Source organism: Sciurus vulgaris (assembly GCF_902686455.1).
Source record: "Sciurus vulgaris genome assembly, chromosome: 5".
Classification (NCBI taxonomy): Eukaryota; Metazoa; Chordata; class Mammalia; order Rodentia; family Sciuridae; genus Sciurus; species Sciurus vulgaris.
The window spans coordinates 1,098,872-1,114,398 of record NC_136465.1 but is presented as its reverse complement, the minus strand read 5'-3'; the positions used below and the strand labels follow the sequence as shown (position 1 = coordinate 1,114,398).

The following is a 15,527-nucleotide window of genomic DNA, read 5'->3' as shown; positions in this document are numbered from 1 at the left end:
ACAGCGTCAACCCGGAGGAGCAGGTGGGGCTGGGGTGTGCCTGTGCAAACCACCCGCTTGTGCCCGGGGCACAGGGAGGGGCACAGCAGGGACCCACGGGCTCCCCCAGCCGAGGGTGGGCGGAGGCCATCCTCTACAGGGCTCCCTCTTCTGCGTTTCAGCCCTCCGTCTAGAATATTTGGGGAAAAACCCAGGAAAAGGCTCGCGGGCACTCAGAAACACGTGGTCAAAGTCTGAGGCACAGGACCGAGATCTTCGGAACTGGAAGTGACAGAGCTGCTCGGGGCTCAGGAAACCGCCTCCTGAGTCCACAACGGGTTTGGCAGCTTGCTGGCTGGACTGACTGGCATATCCACTTGATCTGTTCTTTCTCCCAAGCCTACTGGTCCCTGTTTCCCATGATTCTGGACCAGACACTGGTGTGTCCAAGAAGGGGCAGTCACCTGTGGGGCTGCAGGTGACTGTGTCCTGCCGCCCCCCGTGAAGACTGCCGGAGAGCACCAGCAGGGACACCTGACCACCCTCCAGGCGCGGCCACCCACGGTGGGTGCTGCAGGTCCACAGCTGCCCGCAGAGCACGGCAAGTCCCCCCCAGGGCTCCCACCTGCCCTGCCCCAACCGGCCATCAAATGGACACACAGAGACTACTTTGGATGCGTGATGCAGGAGCCTGGACTGGCCTGAGGGGACGGAGGCCGTAACTTACCTGGAGCAGGAGGATGAACTGCGGGAACCTCTGGATGGGCTTCATCATCAGGCTGTAGAGCGTGACCCTGTCTGCACTGCCCTCCTGGCTCTGCTGTGGGGAGAGCACGGCTCACCGCCGCGGCCAGCCAGCTGTGGGCTGCGTGCTCCACACAGACGCAGGCGCACTGACAGCCCTCCAGACCCGCAGCCTGCCCTCGGCCCCAGGAGAAAGAAATCCGTCCGCCTGTGGCCACACTCCGTGCCTTCTGGGGAGAGCCTGGGGCTGCTGCTTGCCAGCAGGCCACGTCTACCACCTCAGGCTCCGTTCTGGGTATGGGCAATGCCCGGCGCTGGTTCAGTCCTGGCCAGCCTGTGCCTCGTAGGAGACATCCACCAGACTGGACCACTGACCAGCTGGGGCTGTGGGCAGTCCGGACTGGGGCTGCACCTGGTGTCTGCAGCTCCCCAGCACAGGAGCCACGTGGCACACGCACCGCTAGCTGTGCCCACCCCAGGACGCCGGCAGCCAGGCGGCTATCAGCGGTGATGTCGCCTCCCCACGACTGACATCTCGGGAGGACGAAGCCACGTCCTCAGAGGACGTGAAACCTCTGCTCAGTAGCGCTTCTTTCCCCAGGAGGAAGACGCTGGCGGTCTGGGTCACAGAGCACTGGGCCAGCCTGGGGGGAGCCACCAGGTGACCGCTGAGGAGCAGCAGGGTGGCTGGCTGAACAAGGAAGAGGCGGGACCGCACTCACCAGGCAGAAACCCTCCACGTGGCCACCCGCCCCAGGCCAGCGCCCTGGGGAAGGCTCTCCACCACGCAAAGCCAGACGTGGGCGTCCTGGGCCCTCTCCAGCAGGCCTCGGAGGGACGAAGCCCACGTCCAGCCACGTGGGCTTCTCCTTAGGGCTCTCCCTTTCCAGGGCCTTGCTTACTGCTCTGACTCAGAGGGGACATTTTCCAACCCAGAATCTAGGTGCTAGGTTTCCTTTGGCCCCAGGACAGGTGCCATGGCGATTTTGGGATTGGATCTTCATTTTCTGTCCACCTGCACTTTCAAGGATGTACAAATGAGTCCCTTCAAAAGCTACCTTCAGGGCCTAGAACGCCTTCATCTCAAACCCAGGCCAACAGCGAGGCTCTGCTGCTACAGCAGCCTCTAGAATAAGCAGCCCACGCCTGCAGAGGCACAGTAGGACAGAGCTGGACAGCACTGGACGTGAACTCACTGCGGGGGCACAAGCCCGCAGGGAGTGCCTACCTTCAGAAATTCCAGGAAGGCAGGCTTCGCGGCACAGGTCTTCTTGAGCAGCGCCACGGCTGTGCTGAAGTTGTTGACGTACTCGCTGTAGGCGTCCAGCACCATGGACTTGGAGAACTGCGGCAAGGGGCGAGGGCAACATGTGGTGTCCAGCACTGCCCCAGGCCTGCCGGGGGCCAGCGGCCATCCCTCTGCAGCCTCCTGGGGGCTCCCTGTGGCTGGCTGGCCTCTCCGCCCCCACCCGAGGCCTCTCAGGGCCCTCAGCTAAACCATCTGCTAAACCCAGCTATCTGGGTTTCAACCGAGAGACGTCCTGCCCACAGGCAGCCCTCTCTGCCTTCCACCCAGCCACCCATTCTGGACACAACCTGCAGGAGACAGCAAGGACCAGCAGGGGAGGGCCGTGCGGAGCTGCAGGCGTCCACCTTCCCTGGGAACGCAGGGAGGGACGGCAGCACTTCTCAGGCCCAGGGCTTGGGCCCTGTGTGCTCGTTCTCCACTTTTCCTAACACAAGCTTCGAGAAGCAGGTCCCCTAGCCCCTGGCGTCCACTTGCAGAGACAAGGGAGCTACTCCGTTCTCTTCCTGAGGATTGTGCGTCCTCCAGCTCCGTCAGCTCGCGCACAGTGGGACCAGCGTGAGTGCCGCTGAGAGGCCCGCTTTCGCCTAAATGGGGGCCTACAGGAAGGCCTCCCCAAACAAGTTTCCAGGGTGGATTTGAAACTGACTAACGACACAGGCAGAAAACGTAAAGTGAGTCTCCAGTACTGATTTTGGTCTGTCACTCGGCTCTGTAAACAGCGTCACAAATCTTCCGGTAAGAACCTGGTTCCACCTCAGCTGCAAAACATCCTACAACTTACGTGCGGTCTACACAGCAAGCCTGCCTTTCGCGGTAGCACCGCATCCACTGGACGGGCACTGAAAACCCCAGGCTCACCCCCTCTGACACCTCGGCTTCTCGTTCAAGACAGAAACCAATTTGTTCTACCTACGATTCTACAGAGGCACTGATGCGAGGATTCCCACTGGGGACCGAGATAAGGTGACCCAAAACCGCCCCAGCAGGAGCTCGGGGTGGAGGTTTCCGGCGGCGGGTCTCTGCAGGAGCCGTGGGGGAGCGGCTGTGTGCAGGGCCCAGGCCGGACCCACACGCAGAGTGCAGCATCCGGTGTCCTCCCACCACACGCCTCCTGCCTCGGGGCCTGGGGAGCTCTGCGCCCAGAAAGTGAGATGGAGGCAGGAAGAGGGTCCAGTGTGAGGTGCTGGCCGGCGAGTCCTCCAGCAGCCTTGCGTGGCCCATGGACGCTGGTGCATCCAAGGCAACACAGCTGACCTCCAGTGGCTTCAGACACATCCTTCGCCTGACCCTCCTGGAAAGCCCCCGGCCACCTCCCTCGAGTGCACTGCGCCAGGGCACTGCGATGTCAGAACTGGGCCCGTGTGGCTCACAGGTGCCCTGGGGAAGCAGCCCTAGAGATGCCACCGTCCATGGCAAAGCAGCCCACAAGGGGAAGGGACGTGCACAAGCCCACGGGTGTCAGGGACGCGGCTGGATTACCGAAGCCACAAAGACGTCGCCAATGGTCTCCACGGCATCCCACTCGGACACGCGGCTGGCCAGTGCGATCTGGAACATGGAGTGGCACTGCAGGATCTCCCTGACGCGGTAGAACACCACCTTCAGCTTCCGCTCGCTCAGAAGCCGGGGCTCCATCTCCAACAGCGGCTTCTCATATTGCTGAGCGAGAGCAGATGTAGATGCGTCAGGGAGGGAGAGTGTGAGGGTCGCCCGTGTGAACGGCATCCGCTCCAGGACCCGCCACAGGACGCAGGGTAGGACAGAGCGTCAGGGAGGGAGAGTGTGAGGGTCGCCCGTGTGAACGGCATCTGCTCCAGGACCCGCCACAGGACGCAGGGTAGGGCAGAGCGTCAGGGAGGGAGAGCGTGAGGGTCGCCCGTGTGAACGGCATCTGCTCCAGGACCTGCCACAGGACGCAGGGTAGGGCACAGAGCACACACTTGTGCCTTGGAGCTTCTCAATTCTGAACACTGTGCTCGCAGATACGTAACGTTTACACGTACATGTTAGACACATATGATAGAAGGACACGTAGAGCAGAGTGATAAAAAACAAGTGCTATTTAACATGACGTTTGGGTACCTCCAAAATCCTCTTAAGAGCATCAACATAGTTCTTTTCACTTTCAACAACGGAACCCAGAATGTATCTTCTTACAACCTGTTAGAAATTTGAAAACAGGAAGGGAGAAAATTGCTTCAGAATACATACAAATGAACTTAAACACTAAGTTGAGGTTTGCTGATAAAAGTAAGTTTTGCTTTTTAGATATTAGGTATAGGAAATCTCCAAAAGCCTAAACATTTTAAATGTTTTATAAGTAGCATTACAGGTATAAAGGACTTCCTGTTAATACAATTGTATGATCTTTTAAATCTTGAATTATAAATCATAACTACAACAGGAAAAATAAAATCATAGTACTAAAAACAAATTAATTCACTCTGTAACAATAGTAAACTGAATTAACAATTGTATTTCATGCATCCAACCCTTAGATGATATTTCTCGTATAATTAAGTATAAAAGGTCAGTTGCAGTTTTGATCAAAGAATGCTGTTAGCAACACTTATCTAATTCGTTACTCCAGAGTCACGGAAACGCGGCTTGCTGAGTACACAGGAGCAGGCTCCACAGGTATCTTTCGTAAAGACGTGTGACCGTGCAGAGGTCCGCCTGGGATGCCAGGCACGCAGGGGGCACGGCACCCTCTGCGTCTGAGATGCTTGGTTCTCCAACACTCACAGTTTCCTACGTGGACTCTCATTACTGAAGCCCAGGAGTGCAGACCTGTGGCTCGGGATGCCTGCAAGGACACCGGGCACTTCACCCTAGCACACTGCAGCAGGGGTCAGCCAAGGCGGGACAATGAGGCTGGACGCTATGGCCGGACTGCTCCAGAGCCCACGTGTGCACACACGAGAGCACACACATCACACCTCACACACTTGCACACACATCACACCTCACACGTGTGCACATATGCCACACCTCTCATGTGCACACACACCTCACACGCTTGTATACACAACTCGCACATGCACACACCTCCCACATGTGCACGCATGCCACACCTCACACATGTGACACTTCCCACCTCTCACACATGCACACACACCACACCTCACATGTGCACACACTTCACACACGTGCACACATGGTACACATCATGTGTGCGTGTTTGCCCACGTCTCACACATCACACATATATCACACCTCAGACATAGTCACACCTCTCGTGTGCACACACACATGCACACACACCACACCAGGTGCACACATGCCACACCTCATGTATGCACACATGCCACACATCACAGAGGTGCACACACAGAACCTCAGATCTGTGCAGTCACATCTATCATGTGTGCACACACACCACACCTCCCACACGTATACACCCACACCTCCCACATGTGCACACGTCACACCTCATGTGTGCACACACCTCACACATATGCACACACAATACACATCACATGTGTGCACACACCACACTTCACACATGTCCACACACATCTCACATGCATGCATATGCATCACACCTCAGGCATGCAGTCGCACCTCCCATGTGTGCACCCATTCCACACACCAGACGCATGCATATGCACACCTCATACAAGAACACACATGCCACACCTCATGTATGCACATGCGCTACACCTCACACACATGCACACACTACACCTCATGTGTGCACACACACCTCATGCATGCACCTCACACAAGCCACACCTCACATATGTGCAGTCACACATGCATGCCCATCACCACACAAGTGCACACATTGCACACCTCACATACCTTGCATAGTGCACATACCACACGTGTGCATGCACACCACACATCACTCCTCATGTGAGTGTACACATTACACCACACGTGCACACACCTCACATGTGTACACATACCTCGTACATATGCACATGCATATCATACCTCGCACATGTGTGCACACATCACACCTCACACATGCCCACATGCCACAACTCACACCACCCATGGAGTGCACACGTGACACCACACATGTGCAAACACATTACACCTCACACATGTGCACACACACCACATGTGCATGCACATCAGATGACACATGCACACGTCACACCTCACACAAATGTGCACACACATCACAACTCAGTAGATTAGGCAATCTGCTGAGTAGCTGAGGGTGCTACAGTGCCACCTGGTGGAAAAAGAGAGCACTTTCCACAGAGGAGACCTGCTGTTAAAACCAAGATTCCCACAGTCATTATTCTCTTTACGAAAAGGACTACATACTAAATTCATTAAATAAATGCTTCCAGAACACTCACAGAAATGTATATATTTTTAAAAATACAGGTGTGTCTGGGATTAGAGACACACAGGACCAGGGTCCAGGAAGCCTCAGTGCCTGAGCAACCCAATAGTCACTGGTATGACCTTGACCTTGGTTGGTTCTCAGGCACAGGCTGAGCAGACTCTTCACTTTAAAATGATCCTCACATCTTCAAATCTCAGCCATTCTTCCTTCCAAAATTCAGATTCCCAGACACCATCCCAAGGGTCATACCGTGTGTGTGTGTCTGTCCTGAGATGATACTAGCGCATTAGGTCAAGCTTCTGAAATTGGTATAAGATATTAAAATACAAAACCAAAACCAGTCTCCTAGATTTCATGCCACTACAGGCAATGTCCATCTTTGTAGGCAGCTAAAATTGACATATCGAATCGCACCCCCTGACGGGGTGGACAGGAGAGCATCCAGTGACTTCCTAACAATGACCAATCCAAGATCGTGGATCAAGGTCATGGAAGGGAATGTGGAAAAGTGCTTCTGTGCAAAACCCAAGGGAACAAATGAGGGGATGTGGCCTACCAAGGAGGGCAACTGCCTGGAAGGACACAGGTCTGATGGAGGAGCTGACTACGCCTGAGTCGAGGAGGTCTAGACCATCCTGTGGCCGTCCCGCTGACTGCAACAGGCATGGGGCCCAGGAGTGTGACAAGCAGGATGCTGTGTCCTCAGAAGCCAGGGGTCTTTTCCAGGAAATAGCAAGGGCTTTGCTCCACCTCCTGAAGCAGGGCACAGAAAGCACACTTGATCCAGTCTCTAGCTAGCTATGTCACCTTCTTTCCATTCCGAAGGGGAAAGAAAGGAATCCAAAAGCATCAACACCTCCAGTTTAACCTTTACAGACAAAACACCGATGAAGAATGCAGCTAACGGTAGCAAAAAATAACCCACATGAATCACAACCATAGGTAGCAACCTGAATGGGAAATCACAGAACTCCTCAGTGCTGGTATCTGGCAGAAGCGAAGACCCAACGCTGGAGGCTTGAGAGCCAGTGTGCTGCGAGAGGTAAGGCCCAGAGCCCTTGCTCCGCATTATCTCACCAGTTCTTCTCATTGTTTATAGCTTAGATGGACACGATATCTTTATCTGTTCAATTTCTTTTTTATGTGGTGCTGAGGATGGAACCCAGGGCCTTGCCTGTGCCAGGTGGGTGCGCCACCACTAAGCCACACTCCAGTCCCGCACTAGCTCTTATTACATGGTCAGGAAGACCTCACTAGCTACTAACAGCTCCAATTCACAGAGGGCAGAAAATGGGCTTAAAGACAGTATGAACCTAACTGCACCAAATGACTGAGTTCATCCCAATGGCAGACTGGGGGTCAGGACAGGCTTGGCAGGATTCCTTTATGGAGAGCTGCTTCTGCTCAGAACCTTTCGAAACCAAGGGGTCTATGGCCTCACCGTGCAGCTAAGACAGCTGAGTGACCAGGAGCCAGGGTGGCTGTGTTAGCACTTTCCAGCCCCCAGTGACCTGTACTGCTGAGTCCTGCACACAACTGGGTGGACACCACCCTGGACCCCATGCCTGGTGCCACCAGCAGAGATGTGTGGGCCCCATGCCCGGTGCCGCCAGCAGAGATACGTGGACCTCGTGCCCAGAGCCGCCAGCAGGGATGCATGGCTGGGCGGAGCCTCCTCCAGGACAGTCTTGAAACCTTGCCGTGCACACTCACAGCTCAGAACAGCACTCCCTGTTGATCATAGCCAGGCTCCGTTCACAGTCTCCTCACACCCCAGGCGAGGTCCAGTCTCCAGACACAAAATCTCAGGTAGGGGCCTCATGCACACATCCCCACACCTTACCCAGTCCCTCACACCCCACCCTGGCTGGTTCCTACTCAGTCCCTCTCAGATGCCACACCTCTGCCAATGTCCCCTCACACCCCACTGCCCTGCTCCTGTCTCCCCACAGCTCCCACACCCCATGACCAATGCCCGTCTTCCTCAGCTTGGAGGGTGTCCCCTGCAAGGCCACAGGCCTACGTCCCCACCCCTGGTGCCTCTTTGCTGCTGCCCCAGAGCCCATCCTCTGCTCTCAATTCAGCAGGGATTTCCTTCTTTCGCCACTGCACTGTGGTGACATCCACACGTCCCCTTGGTATTGGCAGGAGCCTGCACCCAGTGTCCCAACACGAAAGGAACAGGTCAGCAGGTATCCCGCCAGAGCCTGGAGAAGCGCCAGGCGTAGCTCCTGCCATCCTTTCCCTTTCATTACCGCAGCTCCGCGAGGCGTGGGAGCCACAGCACAGCGGGAGAAAGCGCTAGATTCTCTGTTCCTGGGACCATCCGGCCAGATTCTTCTGTGGCCAGTGCTGGCCACACTTGCCCGGCTGGTGACAGGAGAGAGGAGGAGGACAAGGCAGCGATCAGGGATGGAGACAAAAGAGCTGCCTTTGCCGCAGTGGACGGCTAGGGTCCTTGGCCTCTGCACAGCTGGTGCTCCCACGTAGACGGGACACCAGCACAAGGGCCTGGAGGGGGCGGGACCCCAGGGACAGCAGCTGCGCGACATCATCCCAGCTGCGCGCTTCCTCACACCTCTCGTGGCGATCGCTAACAGAGAGACTGCTTCATTCACGCTTGCTCTTCTCTTCTTCTTAACATTCATCTCAACTTCCTCGGTTTCCTCTTCATTTCGAGGGAAATGTCAGCTTGCTTTTGGGGCATGATGATTAACAGCTCCTAGATATCCGTTTTAACTTTTTAAGAAACTCTGACCTTCCTGCTTCACGTTTTTATGTTTCCCTTTTCTGTGTCTGCTTTTCATCTATGCATCTACCTCTATTTGTTTATTCACTCTCTCCGCCTTCAATCCATCTCTCATTCGTCATTGATCCCTAACTGTGCATCTGTATTCATCCATCCATCCATCACCTACCTGTCCATCCAGCCAGCCATCACCTACCTGTCCATCCATCCATCCGTCATCTATCTGTCCATCCATCCAGCCATCACCTATCTGTCCATCCATCCAGCCATCACCTACCTGTCCATCCATCCATCCGTCATCTATCTGTCCATCCATCCACCCATCACCTACATGTCCATCCATCCATCCGTCATCTATCTGTCCATCCAGCCAGTCGTCATCTATCTCCATGCAGCCAGTCATCATCTCTCTGTCCATCCATCCACCCATGCATGATCTATCTGTCCATCCATCCAGCCATCACCTACCTGTCCATCCATCCATCCGTCATCTATCTGTCCATCCAGCCAACCATCACCTACCTGTCCATCCAGCCAACCATCACCTACATGTCCATCCATCCACCCATGCATGATCTATCTGTCCATCCAGCCAACCATCATCTATCTGTTCATCCATCTATCCATCTATCACCTATCTGTTCATCCAGCCAGCCATTATCTATCTGTCCATATCTATCCATCACCTATCTGTCTATCCATTCATCATCTTTCTGTCCATCCATCCAGCCATCATCTATTGGTCCACATATCCACTATCCACCCACCACTATCCATCTCAGTCTCCATGGTGTGCACCATGCTACCCACATGGAAAAGAACTTAAATTTCATCCCAAAGTTCATGCCCTGCCCTTAAGCCTCCTCCAATTCTGTGGCATTGTTCTTGTTTTTAAGTTCTCCCCTTCACTCAAAGATAATCAGATAGAAACCACTAACTTTTCTCCCTTTGCTATCTATTGTCAGAGTTTAAGAAATGCAGATTATTTCATTAGCTACTGAAAATGTACTGTTTTCATCTTAATTGTGGGCACCTATGAACACATTACACACTGGCTCTCTGTAAAACCGTCATATCAATATAAACTACACATTTCTCAAAATTACACACAGAGATGGTACTCAAAATACCAGGACATAGTGGTCTGAACTGAGGCTGCGACTAAGACCAGGTCCTGGAGCCCCTCCTGTGGGCAGTATTAACCTTGCAGCTGCTGCACCAAGGGTAGGCAGTGGTGACTGAGTGGACGGAGGGCAGGGAGCCGGAACAGCAGATGCTGACCAAGTAGCCCATGAACGTTTAAGTGTCTTCCAACTAGCCCGGGCGGGTGTGGAGCACCTGAGTCCCGCTGGTTTATCCTACCTGCTGTTGCGACAAACCCTCAGGCATGGGCGTCAGGACAGCCTCTGGGTGCTTGCAGTCAACGTCAATGAACAAATTCTGCTCCTCATCAAGACAAGATCTGTGATCTTGAGAAAAGGTGAAGATGTATGAGTTCCACATCCAAACATGTATTCACAGCGTAGCACAGAAAGTTAGCTATAGAATGAATCCTACGTACGTATATTTCAATTTCTAAGCTTACTTTCCTCCCAGCTATTATTCACTTGAAATTTTAACAACTCAAACAAAATATTCAGGAGGAAAGTAGTGCCAGTATCTAAGTGGCACTTCACCAGCAGACGTGTCACTTGGATAGCTGGGAGGCAGCATGGCGAGAGAGGTTTGGTTTCTCAGCCTACGTGGCCCATGACCAGAAACCAAGCGGGCGCCAAGACACTGCAGAACACACCATTCAGGTCAGTGGACGCTCAGGCAGGACTTCCTGTTTCTTGATTTTGTGCTCTTTTCTGACTGGCAGTCTAGAAAAGCACAGTTTTCCAAAAACTAAGAAGTTTAAACTAAAAGTAAATTTTTGAATGCCAGTCTGCACAAGATGTCTGGAAGACAGGACAGTGTGGGAGCTTCTAGCCTGAGATCTCCAACTCCGAGATCCCAAACCCTGGCTGCACAGAGACACCAGCCGAGGGGCTTGACACAGCCCCCTCACCCAGACTCCTCCGTGGAGGCTGAGGGGTTGGGCGGCGGGCTGGGAGTGCGGCCTTTCTCAGCAGTCTTGAGGTGACTGTGCACACCCAGAACTGAGAAAACACAAGCTGGGCTTGAGCTTCTCCTGTCCCGGCTCAGGGACAGGGGACAGAGGGCTCAGCACCTGCCTGTTCAGTGCCGCAGCCCCCAGCGGGAGAGGCACCACCACTTCCTCCGCAACCTGCATCCATCCCCTGGGGCCTTGCCAGCCTGCAGATCCTGGTTGTGGCCTGGGCAGGGCTCAAGGTGGACATTTCTGACCCACTCTAGCATCCAGGACCCAGACGGTAGTTCTGCTGCCAGCAGCAGTCTTTGTGAAAAGCAGAGACCCACAGAACGTGGCCCCGAATCCTAAGTGCTCCACCTGAAGACCCTGCATGTGCTGCTGGAGGCCACGCAGAGGCCTGCTCCATGACAGCCATCCTTGTGGGGCCTGGGCTGCTGCTGGCACCTCCCCTGGGGAAGAGTCTACAGTGCGTGTCCTTAGAACGCACAGGGCTATCTCCTTCGGCAGTGAGACCCACTGGGGTGGCTCCTGATGGCCTCCATCTGGTCAACTGCAGTGCCACACAGGGTTCCTGGGCTGTTTCCTGCAGATACCTGACTGCCAAGAGCTTGCTGAGCAGGATGCACAGAAAGTGCTGTGCGCACACCAGAGCAGGCGTGCGGGTCACAGACAAGCGGGACAGCTCTCCTGATCCCCGTCAGAGCCAGGGAGCTCATCTGCCTCCACGCCACCCAACCTTGGCGTCCACGCAGGAGAACTCCCCTCAGATGTGAAATGGCCAGCCTGCAGCTCACTGCCAGCATGCAACACCCGCTTCCAGGCTCTCTTGGAAAGATTCGGGAAACGTGAGATTCTGACAGCGGAAAGGTTCCCAGAACTGCCGATGCACAACCGCTGCGCAGGCTTAGGAAACCCCCCCGGGTCCCTGGCACCTGTGGCACGCGGAAGGGTGCGGGATGGAGTGGGGCAGGAGGGCCCGTGGGGACAGCACAGAAGCCGGGAAGGTGGGCCCAGAGGCCTTGTGCTGCTCTGCGGCTTACTGTGTGTGCCCCTTTATAAATTTTGCCACACAGTGACCTGGGGACCCTCAGCCTAGTGGTGCGGGGCCCCCTTCACTTGAGAGGGTGAGGCTGGGTAACTGGCTGAGTCAAACCTCTCCAGCACCACAGGAGGCCCAGTTCCAGGGCCACAGGAGGCCAGGAGGCCTGGGTCACATGCACACGCTCAGGGGTCCCGACCTTGAGAAATGAGGGACTTGGTCCTGATGAAGGAGCGGCCCCTCTTCACGGCGGCTCTCGTCCTCTCAAGCCCGTCCTTGGTGCCCTCCCTGGCCGCCTTCATGAGCTTCTGCATCTGGAGGGAAAGGGGAGCGTGTGAGGAGGCAGGGACACCGTTCCACCTGCTGTTCCGCCAGTTTTAAAAGAATACTGTCAAGCAGGGTGGGCGGAGGCGGCACCTCACGTTGTTTTCCAATCTGGGAGCACTTTATTGTGAGTGCGTGTGTGTAGTTTTTGGCTCTTTCTATTTATTCATCTGCTTTTTTAAAAAAAAGGAAAAAAGAAACTTGGAGTGCAGAAGCCCTCCTTGCGGCGGCCGAGGCACCGACCCGACGGAAAGCCAGTCTCTGACCTGCCGCCCTCACAGCCAGAGCCCCCGGGGCGACTGCCCTCCGGCAAGGGCAGCCGCACCACACGGCAGAGGGCTGGCTGCACTCCGACGGCCTCCCAGCCTTTTCCGCAGGGGCTTCCTGAGGTGTCCAGGGGCAGGCATGGCCAGCTGCTTCGTGGGGCTCTCCAACGGTCACCCACCCAGAGCATGGAGCCAAAAGGCAAGCGGTCAGGCAGTGGGAAACCCATGAGGAGCCGTCTGAGAGCCAGGCGGACGCTGACCGCCACCAGCACTCGGGAGCCTCGGGCTGGCAGGAACTTCCACTCTTAGCCCTGACCCCTGAGGGACTGGCCAGTGCACACTGGACATGCTCCTTCAGAGAACACCAAGTGGCCCTTCAGGAGGCCCGACAGCCCCCTTCCCAGCCAGCCATGGCCCCACCTCTCTGCGCTGCCGGCTCCGTGTGGGAAGGGCATTGCATGAGCTAATGGCCTGGCGCTCTCTCCCAAGGCCCTACCGCTGCCTTCCACAGGCCCTGCCGTGGCCGCCACCAACACAGCTCACACGGAACCTCTGAACACTCCCCGCCAGGCACCAGCTCCAACTGCCACCTGTGCAGGCCACTCTCTCCCACTGTCAAAGCAGGGGTGCCACTCCCGCCCCACTGCACACCTGCACAACCAGGGACCACACGGGACACGTGGCCGACACGCCTTGGGGCTTCTCCCACGAGCCTTCTGCCCTTCCAGCCCAGGTCCCTCCTCACCCTGCAGCTGGGCTACTCCCTGCACCCTGGTGCCCAGCCTGACCATGTGTGAAGCAGAGGTCAGCCAACCGACAGGAGGGCCTGTCCCTGGAGGCAAAGCAACTTGGCTGGCCTCGTCCCTGGGCAGCCTCCTGGCTCCATGGGACCTTCTCCCTCCTGAGTGGAGGGCGCCCACTGGGTCTTGTCTCACTCATCTCCTTGGCCAGCCGCTGGCTGCCAGCTGCAGGCTTCCGCGCTCAGTCTAGCGGGCTCCTGCGGACAGTGAGCCTGCTTCCACCAGGCCTGCGGTCCTGGGAGATCCTGGAGGGGACTCACTGTCACACAGACCGGCCACCTGGGCTCTGCCACGGCCCTGCAGGGTCACCCGGAAGGCGCCTCTGGCAGTGTGGCTGTTGAGGGCATGAACGCATCACGCTCCTCGAAGGGCAAAGGTGATGGAGGGGATTACTTGACAGTGCTCTTTTAAACACACCCAAAGAAATGACCTCCACAATACCCACACCCAGCAGTTCTCGGGCATTTTGGTCTAGAAGCTTCCCTTCACGCTCTTAAAATCGTCATACTAGTGTTTCTGGGGCCTCGTGTGTGCTAAGCACGTGCCCCACCACTGAGCTACACCCCAGCTCTTGGAAGTGAAAGAGACCACCAGGAGCCAGAGTCTGTCTGGGTCTTACTGATGTACAGTGATTGCAATAGAAATCAAAACTGAAAAACTTTGACTCTTCGTATTAATTTTAATTTAAAAAAAAAAAAATGACCCACGATGTGTCATTTGACGTCCTACGGATGGAGAACCACTACATTCCCAAAGCAGACAGCCAGAACGCTGCTCTGCCTCTGGGGGACCCGCCCTCAGACACACTGGACGGGCGTGTGGGCTGTGAGGCCACCTCCATGGACCCTCTGGGCACCCGTGGGCTCGCCAGAGATCGCGCGCAGAGCGTGCAGCTCGGAGTCACCAGCCGGGGTGCCCGCCACAGGCCGAGCACCGCCCCTTGCGGGTTCTGCCCCACGGCGCCCAGCGGTCTGCAGGGCAGCGTCTCCTCTGCGGCCGCGGGTTGGGAAGGAGCCACACTACCTTGCGCTGGCGCCTGCGCTGCAGCGGCCGCGGCGGCCCCTCCACGGCTCCCACTGTGCTGGCCACCAAGCGTCTCACCTTCTCCCCGCAGTGCGCCTTTAAACGGGTGAGGTCGTGGGAGAGCTGTGCACAAAGAGACAGGCAGGCTCAGGGCAGGACGCCGCCGCCCAGGGATCGGGCACGGGGATCCACAGCAGCCCGCCAACGGGAAAGGCGAAGGCCGGCGTGTCGAGGACGCTGCCCGAGGACACACCGTCCGCAGCCAAGGTGGCAAGTGCGGCCACTCCTCCATGCCACCCCGCTGCAGCTGGGGAGGACAGCCACGGTCTGCGCAGCACCCACAAGGCACACTGCGTGCAAACGGCCTCCTCGCCACCCTGGCCACTCACAGACAGGCTGGGGCCTCCTGGACATCCTCCCTGCACCAACCAGAGTCTCGAATGCAGAGCCCAAAGCCCTCGGCTCCTCTGGGGACACTTCTCACCTCAGCCAGAGCAGGGGCACTTTTAACAGTGTTTAATACGGCTAGAGACTGCTGCTGACCTCTGGAGTTCAACACAGGACATCTTAGGCTAGAACACCTGTCCTGCCATGCACACCCCACCTGGTTCTCCTGCAGGAAGGGTGCTCTTGCCGCTGGGCTCCGCCTTCACAAGCCAGGCTGCACTGGCCGGGAGAGCAGAGCAGCCAGCCGCCCACTGCCCATCCAGGCCCAGCTGCCACGTCACCACAGGACAGAGCCAGAGCCACCTTCGAATGCCACTTCAGTGAGCTGCCGTGAAAACCTCCGCTCCACCAGGAGGGCCTGACCCAGCCTGGCAGGCCACGAGTTGCCCTCGTGTGACTCCACTGACCACGACTGCAGCCCCACTGGATGGCCACATCCCAGTCAA

The 15,527-nt window shown here is 56.4% G+C and overlaps 1 protein-coding gene across 1 annotated transcript in view; it reads right to left on the bottom strand.

Annotated features, from left to right (window-relative positions):
• The window catches only part of ARHGEF10 (Rho guanine nucleotide exchange factor 10), a 115,325-nt gene that overhangs the window by 69,266 nt on the left and 30,532 nt on the right, over positions 1–15,527 (bottom strand). The window contains 7 exon segments of the mRNA XM_079142911.1: positions 707–799; positions 1,952–2,068; positions 3,512–3,691; positions 4,115–4,192; positions 10,450–10,556; positions 12,421–12,535; positions 14,635–14,757. Coding sequence (XP_078999037.1) covers positions 707–799; positions 1,952–2,068; positions 3,512–3,691; positions 4,115–4,192; positions 10,450–10,556; positions 12,421–12,535; positions 14,635–14,757 — 813 coding nt within the window.